The sequence below is a fragment of the Erpetoichthys calabaricus genome, chromosome 14, assembly GCF_900747795.2.
Source record: "Erpetoichthys calabaricus chromosome 14, fErpCal1.3, whole genome shotgun sequence".
Lineage (NCBI taxonomy): Eukaryota > Metazoa > Chordata > Cladistia > Polypteriformes > Polypteridae > Erpetoichthys > Erpetoichthys calabaricus.
Window position 1 is genome coordinate 29,654,023 of NC_041407.2, and position 15,794 is coordinate 29,669,816.

A 15,794-nucleotide genomic window follows, 5' to 3' on the forward strand; every position below is an offset into this window, starting at 1 on the left:
CTGAAAAGCTATTAAAAGATAACTTGGTTTGAAAATGAAGCATAAAAAAACTGGGTGGTGGGGATGCTCACTTGTCATTTCTAACTAAAGAATAATTAATCCAAATTACTTTGTGTAGAACACAATGCTTCTTGGTAGTGAGAACATTTGCTTTCAAGAATACTTGTTACTTTTGACAATCCTGCAGAGAAAATGAGTTTTGTTATTGATGTACCAGGTCCACATCAAAGGCAGAGAAGAAGAAAATGCTATTTAAGGTTTTCTTTTAAGGTTTTCTTACCATTTAAGGGATATTAGTCACCAATCACGCACAAGCATTCCATTAGCCACTTTCTAGATTCTTCAAATGCTGCAGTGGGTTTCTGAGCTGTTTTCGCAGCTTCCATATGGGTGTCTGTAGTTAAATCACTTTCTATCCACCGAAGCAGGGCCTAATTATTTGAGGAGGAAAAAAAAAAAAGTTCAAACTTTAATCAGTGATGGCTGTGGCTGCTGTTGATTTTTCATTTGTTCCCTAGTTAACACCTAAAAATTTATAACAGCTATAATATGTTGGCATCCAGGAATGTCCTATATGTATTTGATGTAAGTACTTTATATCTCTCTATTATAAAAAACAAAACTTGCGACAAGACAAAACTTTTTTCTGGGGATGAGACGTGATCTTTTGAAAAGAGACAAAGACACTTACATTTCCCGCGAGACGGACAAGTCACGTCATACTTACAACCTTCAGATTCAAGTCTAGAGATACACATGCAGAGCAGGTTAGAGATAATGGAAGTAGGAAAATTCAAAAGTCTCAAAAAATGAATGTAAACATCACATTAGCACAAACAAAATGAAAATATTATTCGGGGAAATTATGGAACAGCGAAAAGAGATTGAATATTCAGGTGCTATACAGGCTTTTATACATTAAACATCGAAATGCAGATCACGCAGCACAGCAGCAGCAGCAAGCCAACAGCTTCTCTTACAAAGAGGAGGTGAAAAAAACACCTGTTACTTGGTTCCCATTGTATCACCGTTTAAGAGGGGTTTTGGAGAAGCGGCCGCTGGCAGGGGGCTAAGCCCCCTAGTAATTTAAATATTATACTAAGGTATGAATTACATAGAACACTTCACTATACATGCTTTCCCTTCTGTATAGTTTTTAAATGCTTAAGAAGGATTTATCTACCTGCTGGCCTTAAACTCACACATACTGATTTTTTTCTGGTAACTTGAGACACCTTAAAGATCTTTTTTCACCTTGAAAGGTTTTGCTCTTTTTACTATTACCTGCCAGTTTTTAACATACTTTACTTGTAACTTACTCTTTCCTGTGTGCATTACTACAGTGCCTATAAAAAGTATTCATCCTCTCTGCAAAGGGATCTAAATTAATGACAATGTTACCCGCTTCAATACGACACATCTAAATCAGCCCTGGTACAGCCAGGTGGTTTAGAAGTCTAGTAATTAGTTAAATGAAGATCACCTGCCTGTAGTCAAGGGGTTTCAGTTGGTTATAGAATAAATGCACCTTCTGTGGAAGGTCCAACTTGTGCTGCGTCAGTATGTTGGCTTAAGGTACACGCTGAAGACAAAAGAACACTGCAAGCAATTCCGTAAATTGGCTGAAAAGCACGAGTCGAGATCGACAAAAAATATCCCAAGATACTGAATATCCTTTGCAGTCCAGTTACATCAATCATCAAGAAATGGAAAGAGTGTGGCAGAAGTGTAAATCTGCTTAGAGCAAGCAGTCCAAAACAAAACTAACTGAACAAGAAAAAGACTAGTGAGAAAGGCTGATTAAGAGACCAAAGAGAACGCTGAAGGAGTTACAAGCTTAGGTGGCTGAGACTGGAGACAGACACATGACATCTTGATTAGAGTTTGTTAGAAATGAAGATGGGAGACTCTGAAGTCAGTTGTAAAAAGGTCCTATGGTCTGGTGAGACCAAAATTGAGCTTTCTGGCAATTAGACTAAATACTATTTTTGTCATAAGTGAGACTCTGCAAATTACCAAAAATACACCATGAAGTATGGTGAGGCTGCATCATGCTGGGGAGACACTCCTCTGTAGCTGGCACTGGAAAGGTTTGTGAGGATAAAGGGTAACATGAATACAGCAAATCCTAGAGGAAATTCTAATGTAGTCTGCATGGCCCTTGGAAGAAGATTTATTTTCCAAGAAGACAACAACCACAAGCTGAATGTCAAAGCTACACAGGAGTGGTCTAAAAATAACTATGTTAATGTCCTGGAGTGGAGGATTCAGGGTTCAGTTCACTCATGATCCCCCATTCAAATGACAGAGCTTGAGCAGTTTTGCAAAGAAGAACGAGGAAAAACTTCAAAGCCAAGCTGTGCAAAGCTGACAGAGACCTATGCAGACAGACTTGAGGCTGTCATGTCTATCAAATGTGCATCTGCTAAATACTAACTTTAAGGGGCTGGATACTTATGTGGGCAATTATTTAGTGTTGTACATTTGTAGTTAATTTAGATTAAGGTGCAGAAATCTATTTTCACTTTGACATCAAATATTCTTTTTCTGTGGATCAGTGCAAAAAAGCCAAATTACATCCACTGTTATTCAATGCTGTAAAATAACAAAAATGTGCCATTCCCAAGGGATGAATACTTTCTATAGACAAAACAATTATGTGTTTTTTTTTGTGTTTGCTGTTGACAAAAGGCACTACATGCAAACAAATCAGTATCTTTCTACAAACATGTTCCAGTCCCTTTGGTAGAAGACTCATCAAGAACTTGTTGGTTACTCAGACACAATCAACTGCTAATGTCCCAAGAAAATATTCCCCTACACTATCACAATGACTCTGTGGACTCTTGGTGCTTGTACCAAATTTTGATCCTTCCACCTGCATGATGTAAAAGGAATCTGGATTCATCCATCCAAGCAACTTTTTTTCCCAATCCTCAAAGGTAAGTGAGTCATGACTTGGTCATCTTCTGCTGATGCCCATTCGAGACAAAATCAGATACGTCATGTATTCTGACAAGACATTCTGCACACCAATGTTGAATTGTGATATGACTAATCTCATTTTGTCCCATTTATTTGCTTGCATGGTTCTCACCATTCTCCATTGACACCTCTGATCTACAAGATTTTTTTGCCCACAGGATCAACTACACTAGTATTTTTTTGCTATTCACACCATCATCAGTACACCCTTGAAATGTTGTTTTTGTGCTCATGACGACACCCATTTGGGAGATGCAAGAACCAACAACCTACTGCCAATTATGTTATATCCAAAGTCACTGAAATCACTCATTTTGCCTATTCCAACAATAACTGAAGCTAGAAATGCTGTTTAATTTATACCAGGTACTAATGTAACTTGATGTACAGTATGACATGCTGGAATGGAGAACTGGTGTGACGGTGGGGGTGTACCTTACTTAACTGGAAAATCACTGTATATATGACATCTAGTGTGCTGGTGATATCTGATGAACCGAGCAGGTTGCACTCTAAAGATCTGCTTTTTATTTCCCACCTTGATGAAGCAGAGTCTTTTACTATTGTTCTATTGTGCTATGAATATAAAGTGTTGTATCTATCACAATATAAATGTTTTAACAGTTGACATTAAGGACTTTTACATATCTATCCATCCATCCATTCTCTTCCACTTATCCGAGATCGGGTCGTGGGGGCAGTAGCTTGAGCAGAGATGCCCAGACTTCCCTCTCCCCGGCCATTTCTTCTAGCTCTTCTGGGAGAATCCCAAGGCGTTCCCAGGCCAGCCAAGAGACATAGTCCCTCTAGCGTGGTAGGAACGTAGATCGACTGGTAAATTGAGAGCTTTGCCTTGCGGCTAAGCTCCTTTTTCACCACAACAGACCAATGCAGAGCCTGCATCACTGCGGATGCCGCACCGATCCACCTGTCGATCTCCCGCTCTATTCTTCCCTCACTCGTGAACAAGATCCCGAGATACTTGAACTCCTCCACTTGGGGCAGGATCTCGCTCCCAACCCTGAGAGGGCATTCCACCCTTGTTCGGCTGAGGACCATGGTCTCGGATTTGGAGGTGCTGATTCCCATCCCAGCCGCTTCACACTCAGCTGTGAACCGATCCAGAGAGAGCTGAAGATCACGGCCTAATGAAGCAAACAGGACAACATCATTTGCAAAAAGCAGTGACCCAATCCTGAGTCCACCAAACCGGACCCCCTCAATGCCCTGGCTGCGCCTAGAAATTCTGTCCATAAAAGTTATGAACAGAATCAGTGACAAAGGGCAGCCCTGGTGGAGTCCAACGCTCACTGGAAACGGGTTCGACTTACTGCCGGCAATGCGGACCAAGCCCTGACACCGATCGAACAGGGACCGAACAGCCCTTATCAGGGGGTCCGGTACCCCATACACTCGGAGTACCCCCCACAGGGAGGGTACACAGGGAGGGACACAGTCGAATGCCTTTTCCAAGTCCACAAAACACATGTAGACTGGTTGGGCAAACTCCCATGCACCCTCCAGGATCCTGCTAAGGGTGTAGAGCTGGTCTACTGCTCCACGACCAGGACGAAAACCACACTGTTCCTCCTGAATCCGAGGTTCGACTATCTGACGGACCCTCCTCCCCAGGACCCCCGAATAGACTTTTCCAGGGAGGCTGAGGAGTGTGATCCCTCTGTAGTTGGAAGAGGGGGACCACCACCCCAGTCTGTCAATCCAGAGGCACTTTCCCTGATGTCCATGCAATGTTGCAGAGGCGTGTCACCCACGACAGTCCTACAACATCCAGAGCCTTGAGGAACTGCGGGCGTATATCATCCACCCTGCCACCAAGGAGTTTTTTGACCACTTTGGTGACCTCTGTCCCAGAGATGGGGGAGCCCACCTCCGAGTCCCCAGGCTCTGCTTCTTCATTGGAAGGCATGTTAGTAGGATTGAGGAGGTCTTCGAAGTACTCCCCCCACCGACCCACAACATCCCGAGTCGAGGTCAGCAGTGCACCATCCCCACCATATACAGTGTTGACACTGCACTGCTTCCCCCTCCTGAGACGCTGGATGGTGGACCAGAATCTCCTCGAAGCCGTCCGAAAGTCATTCTCCATGGCCTCCCCAAACTCCTCCCACGCCCAAGTTTTTGCCTCAGCAACCACCAAAGCCGCATTCCGCTTGGCCTGCCGGTACTTATCAGCTGCGTCCAGAGTCCCACAGGACAAAAAGGTCCTGTAGGACTCCTTCTTCAGCTTGACGGCATCCCTCACCGCCGGTGTCCACCAATGGGTTTGAGGATTGCCGCCACGACAGGCACCAACCACCTTACGGCCTCAGCTCCGGTCAGCCGCCTCAACAATAGAGGCACAGAACATGTCCCCCACCTCCCTCGGGATGTGGTCAAAGTTCTGCCGGAGGTGGGCGTTGAAGCTGCTTCTGACAGGGGACTGTGACAGACGTTCCCAGCAGACCCTCACAACACGTTTGGGCCTACCAGGCCTGACTGGCATCCTCCCCCACCATCGAAGCCTACTCACCACATGGTGGTGATCAGTTGACAGCTCCGCCCCTCTCTTCACCCAAGTGTCCAAGACATGTGGCCGCAGGTCCGACGACACGACTACAAAGTCGATCATCGAACTGAGGCCTAGGGTGTCCTTGTGCCAAGTACACATATGAACACTCCTATGCTTGAACATGGCGTTTGTTGTGGACAATCCGTGACGAGCACAGAAGTCCAATAACAAAACACCGCTCGGGTTCAGATCGGGGGGCCATTCCTCCCAATCACGCTCTTCCAGGTCTCACTGTCATTGCCCACGTAAGCATTGAAGTCTCCCAGCAGAACGAGGGAGTCTCCAGAAGTTATGCCCTCTAGCAGCCCCTCCAGGGACTCCAAAAAGGGTGGGTACTCTAAACTGCTGTTCGGCGCATACGCACAAACAACAGTTAGGACCCGTCTCCCCACCCGAAGGCGGAAGGAGGCTACCCTCTCGTCCACCAGGGTAAACCCCAATGAACAGGCTCCAAGTCGGGGGACAATAAGTATGCCCACACCCGCTCGGCGCCTCTCACCGGGGGCAACTCCAGAGTGGTAGAGAGTCCAGCCCCTCTCAAGGAGATTGGTTCCAGAGTCCAAGCTGTGCGTCGAGGTGAGTCCGACTATATCTAGCCGGAACCTCTCAACCTCACGCACTAGCTCAGGCTCCTTCCCCTTCAGAGAGGTGACATTCCATGTCCCAAGAGCCAGCTTCTGTACCCGAGGATCGGACCGCCAAGGTCCCCGCCTTTGGCCAACACCCAACTCACATTGCACCCAACCTCCTTGGCCCCTCCCATAGGTGGTGAGCCCATGGGAAGGGGGACCCACGTTGCCTCTTCGGGCTGTGCCTGGCCACCAGGCGCTCACCATCGAGCCCCACCTCCAGGCCTGGCTCCAGAGGGGGGCCCCGGGTGACCCGCGTCCGAGCAAGGGAAAACGTCGTCCAAAGGTTTGATTCATCATTGGAGGTTTGTTGAACTGCTCTTTGTCTTATCCCTCACTTAGGACCAGTTTGCCTTAAATATACTTTTACATATATTTACTATAATATCAACATTCAATACACTGTTTAAAAATCATGTTAAATTGGTGTTTTTTGGGACGGGGGGCTAATAATTGTTTACAGCCTGTATGTGAAAAAGGCTGAAACTCTTTTGGGATGGGGGGCTAATAATTGTTTAGAGCCTGTATGTGAAAATGGCTGAAACTCCTATTAAATTCACTAATCCTTTACAGTGGTAATACTTTCTCACTGTAACACTCTAAAAATTCAGTACAAATGTCAAGAGTCAATGCAGCTTTACAGTTGGCAAAAATTAAGTAAGTAGCTTCTTCTCAAGTTAAAGATGTGCTTAAAGGCCTGCTTAATTCAGGATCACTCAATATGAGGAGTCAATCCCAGCATCACTTAATACAAAGCAGGAAATATACCTGAACAGAGTGCCAGCGCCTCACAGGGAACACACACAGCCACTTTATAACTGACATTTAATATAAATCATAGGTCTTTTAAATTTTGGCAGGAAAATATGGGTGAATCATGCAATAAGGGAAAAGACTAAAAAAAGAAAAGTTATTACCAAAACAGTATAAAACCACTTCCTAGAAAAGGCAATAATTATAAGTGACATTTAAGAGAAACATTTTATAGGTCATACCTTGTACCTTTCGGCAATTTTAAAACCAGTAGCGGATTGCAGCTTGCGCAGGCAGATAGGGCAAAGGTCCAAGGGTCTTCGGTCTGATTCCTCAAGATGGTTTGACCCTTGCATCACACATTGCATCCATTGGCAGTGCTTCAACCCAAAAATATGACCAATTTCATGTGTCAGTGTCTAGAAAATATGCATATGTAATCAAATGAAGATAACAGGTAATATACTGTATTCAGTATATAAAATACATTTATTTACTTTAAACAATAATAATCACTCATCACTGGAAAATGATGCTTCTACCAAATAAGTGACATTAACAAGACATAACACATTTAACCAATTTAAACCAGTTCAGGGTCACAGGTGACTGGTGCCAATACAGGAGCCAACTCTGGATTTAGTAGCAGTCCACTACAGAAATTGCATAAATAAATGTAATTCAAAAGAAATGCCATGTTATAAAAACGCAAAAACATTCATGGCTAAAAAACCCCATCAACAATATCTGTCCTCTTTTTGAGCCTGATCTTTCCATTATAGGGTAACTGAGAGCAGCAGTCTATCTCAGTACTTAGGAAGTACACAACAGGAAACGCATATGCACTTGCCCAATCCCACTCAGCCAAAACCAATACTGGGATAGCATTTACAGGGTGCGAATTAAACTAATGTGCATTTCTTTAGGATGTGTGAGGAAATGAGGAAAACCCAGTGACTCTATAGCGACAACGAATAATCTCTTGGTCATTGTCTGCACAGCCTTCGGTGCATTCCTGTGTAGAATATCCAATATATGGATAAAGGAAGAAACATATCAAACAGTAAGCTTTTTCTCTTTATGCACTGTGAGCTAAAAACATGTTTTAGTTTTTCCAAAAGTCTACTACGGTGTATACAACATTTTCAATAAGTCATCCCTACATTCCGAATGTCCAGGGGATTGAGGGGTGAGAGACGCCTGCTGTAAGTCAAAGGATGTGTACTCCAATTGTCAGCACATTTAAAATAGTTTAAGAAGCATTTAGATAGATAGATAGATAGATAGATAGATAGATAGATAGATAGATAGATAGATAGATAGATAGATAGATAGATAGATAGCTTTATTAATTCCAAGGGGAAATTCACATTTTATTCTATTAATACTTAAATATGAACATTTAAAAAAAAGGCAAAGAAATGGCCAACTACAAAAAAATTTTTTTTTACTTCTACTTGAACTTCACCGTAAGGGTTGATGTACAAGTCACTGGGAAACAGTTCACTGTGGGTAGCAGCTGAAAAGCTGTATTCTTACAATGGATTTGTGCTGATTTCATCCATCACAAAGATACCAGTTTAATTTGATAGTTTTCAACTCTAATTCTACGGTGCTAACCATAGACAGAGGGTCCTGCCTCCATGAACAACAAAGACAGAGGCAGACACCCTCCAGATTCGGTCCCCAGGCAGCAGTCTAGGTTTTCTATTAGCACCTGTTGTACATGCAGTGTGGAGATTTGTTTTTATTCATATTTTTTATAATATGGCTATCAAGCTGCATTTTAATATGTCATTTTTACTACCACAAATTAATAAACAAACTAGGGGGCTTCGTTCGCCAACCCCCCGCCGGCCTGTGCTACGCGATCGCCACTTCACGTCTCTGCCACTCACATATGTGGATTTCACTTTCACCAAACAACAGATCTTTTAATTCTCACAGATACGCCTCTTCATTGGGAAGAAACACTACTTTTCACTGATGGCAACACGAATTTGACACTCTACAAGTCTCCGACTTAAGGTTTAAATCCGAACAATATATTCAGTCTCTTTTCGCTGTTCCGTAATTTCACCAAGTAATAATTTACATTTGTTTGCACTGATGCAATCTTTACTATCATTTTTTTGAGACTTTCGAATTTTAGTATTTTCATTTTCTCTAACCTGCTCTGCATGTGTATCGCGCCAACGTTTTTGAACCTCTTTATGAAGTTCTACTTTGTTATCTACTCTTTGTCTTTTATTTCCGGCCATGGGCATGGTTAAATCTCTTGGCACAACGTCTCATCTTGCGGGACATTAAAGTATCTCTCTGAAAAAGTCACGTCTCGTCCCAGGCTAAAAAGTCTTGTCTCGTCTCAGGATTTTTTTTATTATAATATAGAGATATATCGAACCAGAACATTTAAATTTAAATTGCACCAAGTGACTCAGGAAGTTCATATCCATGCAATTAATCTATTTTTTTCAGCCTTAGGTTGGCAGGAGTTGGGGCTTATCCTGAGAGTTTCAGGTGCAACAATCAATCCTTAATGCCATTCCATCGATCTACAGGGCACATGCAGACAGACAGCCACAGTTATGCTAGGCTAATAAAGGGATGACAAATCGTTAAGCACAATTTTGAGAACTGGAGGTATCAGAAAAAATTTACAAAGACACCGAGAGAAAATTTAAAACAACAGTACTAAAGTACATCTGCGAAACAAGTTTCCTGTTCTGCAAACATCCCCACTGAGTTAAAAGTTTGTAGAAAGCAAAAACAATACTTCTCGTTATTGATTTTCTATACCTGCTTCATGCTTGTTATCAAAATGGGGCATTGGAAAATTTCCTGCCAGCCTCGAAGAGCAAGGCAAAAATCAGCCCTGGACATGACACTAATGCACTGTAAGGCATTGTCACTCAACTGGCCCGATCTGAAGTCTGCAGCCTATCCAACAGTAGGTGTTTAGGGAGGAAACTTGCATACAGAAGAAAACAGCATACTTCACAGAAACTGTACCAGGGTTCAATCTTTAATTTATCACTGTTCCTATAAACAACAAACCTCATAAGCTACACACATGCTGTGCATTTGGTTCCATGAATTTCTGACATCTTTTTCTGGATTATACTGTAGGAACTAGAAAACAAACTGCTTGGTTTAAAGATCCACATCACAATAAACATTAATACAGCAAGAGTAGATAAGTGCCACTTGGTAGTTAGCAGTCAAAGCAAAACATGCCCTGCTTAGATCTGTAGGTGTATTTTTTTTTGAAGACAGGGTGAAAAATACATGGATGGCATTTACAATTTGGATTCCAAAGAACCGAGTTTAGAAAACTGAACAACAGAATCAGATTTCAGAAAGAAACTCAAATAACTGCCAAAATAAGCCAAAATTAGTCGGCTAATTCTCCCTAAAACAAGCAGGAAAGAGAAAAATGCATAAACATGATGTAATCAGCCATAAAGTTCAATTAATATTCTATATTGAAATTGTCACTGTGGTCTGTGTAGTCAATAATTTTTACACTTGTAAATCTTGCCTATGAAATATTATTCTTTCATATACCATTTCTGTTTAATACTATTATGCTATGTTGCTTTCTTTTTCCTTTTTATTAAACACATTATTGCTTTTGTTTCATTACTACACTGTGAAAAAAATCTTTCTTGGGTTCTGCCAGAATAAGCGCTGGTAAGATAACTTCTAACATGGTGTTACGAAGCTCCCAATTAATTGTACCAAAATTGCATTATCTTAGGTGTTATGAAGCTACCAATTAATTGTACCAAAATAGCATTATCTTAAACATGCATAAAGTGTTATCAAACACTGGCATTTTGAGAGCCCACAATCACTGTACCACTCAAATTCTGGAGCACCATTACTGCTGACTGCACAATTGCAGCACTCCATGATCTTTCCATCTTCTAAATGTGTGCACTCTATGACAGCACCCGGATAAGAACTGCAAGCACCTCAGCTAACCGCTGTGTTCAGCTCTTGCCAACTTTTATTGCAGATTGCCATGCAGGGAACAAAGTGTGAGTTTGTATGCTGAAAGATAATTTCTTACAAGCTAAGTATAAAATTATCATTTGTGTTGTGATAGACTTGTGCTGTTATTGTGGTTATTTTGTCACCACTGCGGTTGTGAGGCAGGACCATAAACAGAATGACCTTCCACTGTAAAGTTCCCAGCATTGAACCTGGTCCATCTGTGTGGAGCTAACAATTCCTGATGGGTACACCAGGGATTTGTAAACAGTACTCACAGAAAATGAAGAAAAAAAAATGTTCTTGCATGCTTGATATTTTCACTTATGGTCACGACCACAACCAGTGCCATGCAGTAATAGCCAGTTCATAATAAACAGATGCTGCTAAGATGACAGTACTAGTAATAGAGACATGTCTTGCATTCCTATAAAGCATTTTATTTGCCTATAAATGATTACCTCAAAAATAAAGTGAAAAATGTTTAAAAATTAAGAATGCTAATTTAAACTAGAATAAAGCCACATTAATCGATACCTATGACATTTTCTAGATTTGAAATTCACGTAAACCTGTGTGCTATCTGTCCAATTCCAGAAATCTGATCACTGCTTTCACTGGTTCCCAGTTTAACGCAGAAATACTGTGAAAAGGTTAACTTTAGATTTGAAAGTGGTCCTAATTATCAATGTAAATGAAGATTTTTTTAGTCTCTAACCAACCAACAAGTTAAGATTACAAGGTAACTCGAACTCTCACATAGGTGGTCAAATCGTAGCTCAAGTTAATATATAACATATTTTTAAAAATGAAGTTTATATTGAGAATTCTTTTCCATCTTGCTTTAAATATTAATCCAGATTCTAAATCATATACAGTACACAAAAACAACTTTTGGATAGTTGAAACTGGTCATTATGGCATGATAGTAAAATGGTTAGGACACCCACCTTAAAAAGCCAGAAACCTAACTAGAATTCTCAGACTGATTACCACTTGTGTTGACTTTTTCTGCTCTCTGCTAATTCCTGGTTCTTTTCATAACTTTAAATTATCCATACTGCATTAACTGGAGACTACAAAATGGTCCGCTGCAATTGACTTTGAGCATGTGCTCTATGATGAACTAGTATGCTATTCAGGTTTAGTTCTTTCCATGCATCCATTGCTGCCAGGACAGCCTCCAGCTTACTGTGATGTGATGAAAAATCAAGCACAAAATCCTTAAATTAGTCAGAGAAGAGCTATAAAAATGATGGACTGTGTCAACCTAAGGACAGCATGAGTGAATATGTTTATTCAGCCATAACCTCGATTATTCTGGCTTTGCTGTGATTAACATTTTGTATTTCCTCCCCACAAAGAAGTGTTTAGGTAACTTTAAGAGTGACATATGACATTTTGGCCTTCTTTCCATGAACAGTTCCATCCTATAGACAGAACTATTCCTAGAAATTCTGAATTGGAAAAATGAATGGAGGTTGTTTAAATATTGCTTGCACCAAATGTCATTCCAATTTTTATCAGGTATCAACACAAATCTTTATTAACCATTCTAATAATTGAATATCATGAAAATTCACTTCTGAAATTACCAATTTCCTTTTAAATAAATGACAAATGCTATTTCTTTATTTTGCATTGCCTCCTTATCATTTCTTTAGTTCCTTTTACATCTTACATGAGAGGGTCTTTCAAGACCATTGCCATTTGAACATTACATGATTTCAAAACTGAAAAAGGAAACTTTAAACTGACCTGAGAAATATTTAATAAGTAACCAGCCATGTTCCACTCTGTTCATTTACACAAGTCATATAATGTAATTTAAGGCAACTTAACATAACTTTGTACTTGTCAGAATAACCTTCAACCAGAAAATAAATAATGGATGATAAGAGAAAAGGCAGTCAGAATTGCTAGGCTGCCAGATAAAGAAGTCATTTTGAAATAAAGGCCGTACTTCTTTGAACCTGATTTGATTTTCAGTTGGGTATGTTGCAGGTGAAATGGCAACAGTGGCAAAGGTCTTAACGTCCACCTTCTAATTTTTACTGTTACAGTGGAATGTATGAAATCAAAATTATGCAACTGTAATTATAACCGTCAGGAATATTAGAATTTACACTCATTCAGAAAAAATGTAACAGTAAAAGAGAAGCGTAACAATATTCTCAAACCTATAGCGCACCTCTAACACAACAATAAGTATTGTTAACATAGCTAGATTCAAACAGTCAATTTAAAGAAGTGATAGACTACCAATATACTATACATATCTACTGTATATCTTCAATACATAGACCCATATACTGATATCAGAATCGCACCTCAACAATATAAACCAGGTGCCAAATTCATCATTTATCTTCATCAAAAACCATACATGTATTATACAAATATAATGCCCTCACAGTTAAACTGAAATCCCACCCCCAGTATTTTTGTACACAACATCTCAAAAATCCATCCTATGAAAAGTAATATGTATCAAGAAAAAACAGTCTCAAATGAAGGTTAATCCCATGTGTTGATGTTTGGAGAATGAGGATACCATGCAGTCCACCAAGAATACAGATACTTATACAGATACGCGCTGTTAGACGCGAGTGCCGGAAAGCCGAGCGCAAGTGGAGAAAGGACAATTTGCATGTATCGTTTCAAGTATTGAAAGACTGCTGGCGTCGTTATCAGTTTATTGTGAAAGATGCCAAAATAGCGTACATGTCAAATATTATTCTGTCAAACTATCACAAACCTCGTGTGTTATTTGAACTTATAGATAGGGTTTTAAATGCTCCACAGAATGCCTGCATGGAACCTTCTTTTGAGACATGTGAGAAATTTTTGCACTTCTTTGTAGATAAGGTGAACAATGTTAGGGCTCATATACCTCTCACTGTTTATGACCCCTTAGCTGTTCTCCCCTGCTCTGCTGTTTTTTATCAGTTTGAGCCGGTGACTCTATCTTGTTTACATGAGATTGATGGTCAATCGAAGCTCTCAGGTTCTCCTTTTGATGTTGTCCCACCTTCTCTTTTTAAAGAGATTATTTCTGTTTTAGGCCCATCTGTTCTTGCTATTATCAATAGCAGCCTTTCCTCAGGCATAGTTCCTAATTTATTTAAACATGCCATAGTGCAACCATTGATCAAAAAACCAAGCCTAGATCCCACTGTTCTATCCAATTTTAGACCGATTTCCAAGCTTCCATTTCTGTCCAAAATTTTGGAGAGAAGTGTGTATATTCAATTGAAAGCCTTTTTAGATAAAAGTGATGTGCTCGAAGTGTTTCAATCTGGTTTTAAGCCGCTTCACAGTACTGAAACCGCATTACTGAAGGTTTTTAATGACATCCTTTTGGCAACAGACTCAGGGGATTATGTGATTTTAGTTCTGCTCGATTTAACAGCTGCTTTTGATACTATAGATCATAGTATTTTATTATCTCGTCTGGAGCATTATGTGGGCATTCGTGGTACTGCCTTGGCATGGTTTAAATCATACTTGACTCAAAGAACTTTTTCAGTGAGGCTAGATGAATTTAGATCCTCCTCTGCTTCACTATCATGTGGGGTTTCAAGGCTCCATACTTGGTCCTCTGCTATTTTCTTTGTATCTCCTGCCTCTTGGCTCTATTCTTAGAAAGCATAAAATTGCTTTCCATTGTTATGCAGACGATACTCAGGTTTATGTACCCCTCAAACGCAAGGATGCTTACTCCATACAAACTTTGGTTATGTGCCTAGAAGAGGTGAAAGCTTGGATGGCAGTAAACTTCTTAAATTTTAATGAAAATAAGACAGAGGTTATAGTTTTTGGTCCTGGGGGCACCAGTGGGTCTATTTCTACTTCTGCTCCTGTGGATTTGGGTCCCCTTGCACAATATGGTACACCTGTCATTACAAATCTGGGTTTTAGGATAGATGAGGATTTTAGACTGGACGGTCAGATCAGCGCGGTGGTGAAATCTTGTTTTTTTCAGCTGAGACGTTTGGCGAAGATAAAAAACATTTTTTCCAAAGATCAATTTACAACAGTAATCCACGTTTTCATTACAACCCGGCTGGACTATTGTAATTCCTTGTATGTTGGTGTTAGCCAGTCCACCCTGTCTCGGCTCCAGCTGGTGCAAAATGCTGCTGCACGCCTTTTAACTGGCACACGAAAAAATTAGCACATTACACCTGTGTTATCCTCACTGCACTGGCTGCCTGTTCAGTTTAGAGTTCATTTTAAGATTCTTTTATTTGTTTTTAAGTCCTTAAATGGGCTTGCTCCGCCCTACCTCGCTGAGCTGCTGCATATGCACTCTCCTTCCCACTCACTCAGATGAGCTCGTCAGCTGCTTCTGGATGTGCCTAGGACTCAGCGAAAGCTCAGGGGGGATAGGGCTTTTTCCGTTGTGGCTCCAAGGCTCTGGAATTCACTGCCGATCCACATTAGACAGGCCTCCTCACTGCCCATTTTTAAGTCTGCTCTTAAGACTTACCTCTTTGGTTTGGCGTTTGATCCTGTGTGAGCAGTTGATTTTACTCTGTATTAACTCTGTTTACTTGTGTTTACTATGTTTTAATTAGTTTCATTTATTGTATTTTATTTTACTTATTTATTATTTTGTTTTTGTTTAAAATTTATTTTAGCCTATGTTCAGCACTTTGGTCAGCGGCTGTTGTATGTAAAGTGCTTTATAAATAAAGTTGACTTGACTTGACTATATCTTGAGCCCAATCATAGAGTGATTCCCGCATCGATATATGGGTCAATGTATTGAAGATACAGATATTTACAGTATACTGGTGATTTATCTTTTCTTTAAATTGACCGTTTGAATCTTACTATGTTAAAAATATTTATTGTTG

At 40.6% G+C, this 15,794-nt stretch overlaps 1 protein-coding gene across 4 annotated transcripts in view; it reads right to left on the reverse strand.

Annotated features, from left to right (window-relative positions):
• The window catches only part of LOC114664850 (archaemetzincin-2), a 45,738-nt gene that overhangs the window by 5,013 nt on the left and 24,931 nt on the right, over positions 1 to 15,794 (reverse strand). For 3 of the 4 annotated variants that reach the window (XM_051936249.1, XM_028819143.2, XM_051936250.1), the window contains exons 6-7: positions 7,179 to 7,355; positions 281 to 431 (exon numbers count right to left, since the gene is read on the reverse strand). In XM_051936249.1, coding sequence (XP_051792209.1) covers positions 294 to 431; positions 7,179 to 7,355 — 315 coding nt within the window. In that variant the 3' untranslated portion in view covers positions 281 to 293. Of the gene's footprint in view, positions 1 to 280; positions 432 to 1,012; positions 1,583 to 7,178; positions 7,356 to 15,794 lie in introns of those variants that run through there. The other variant, XM_028819145.2, reaches the window with a different exon arrangement.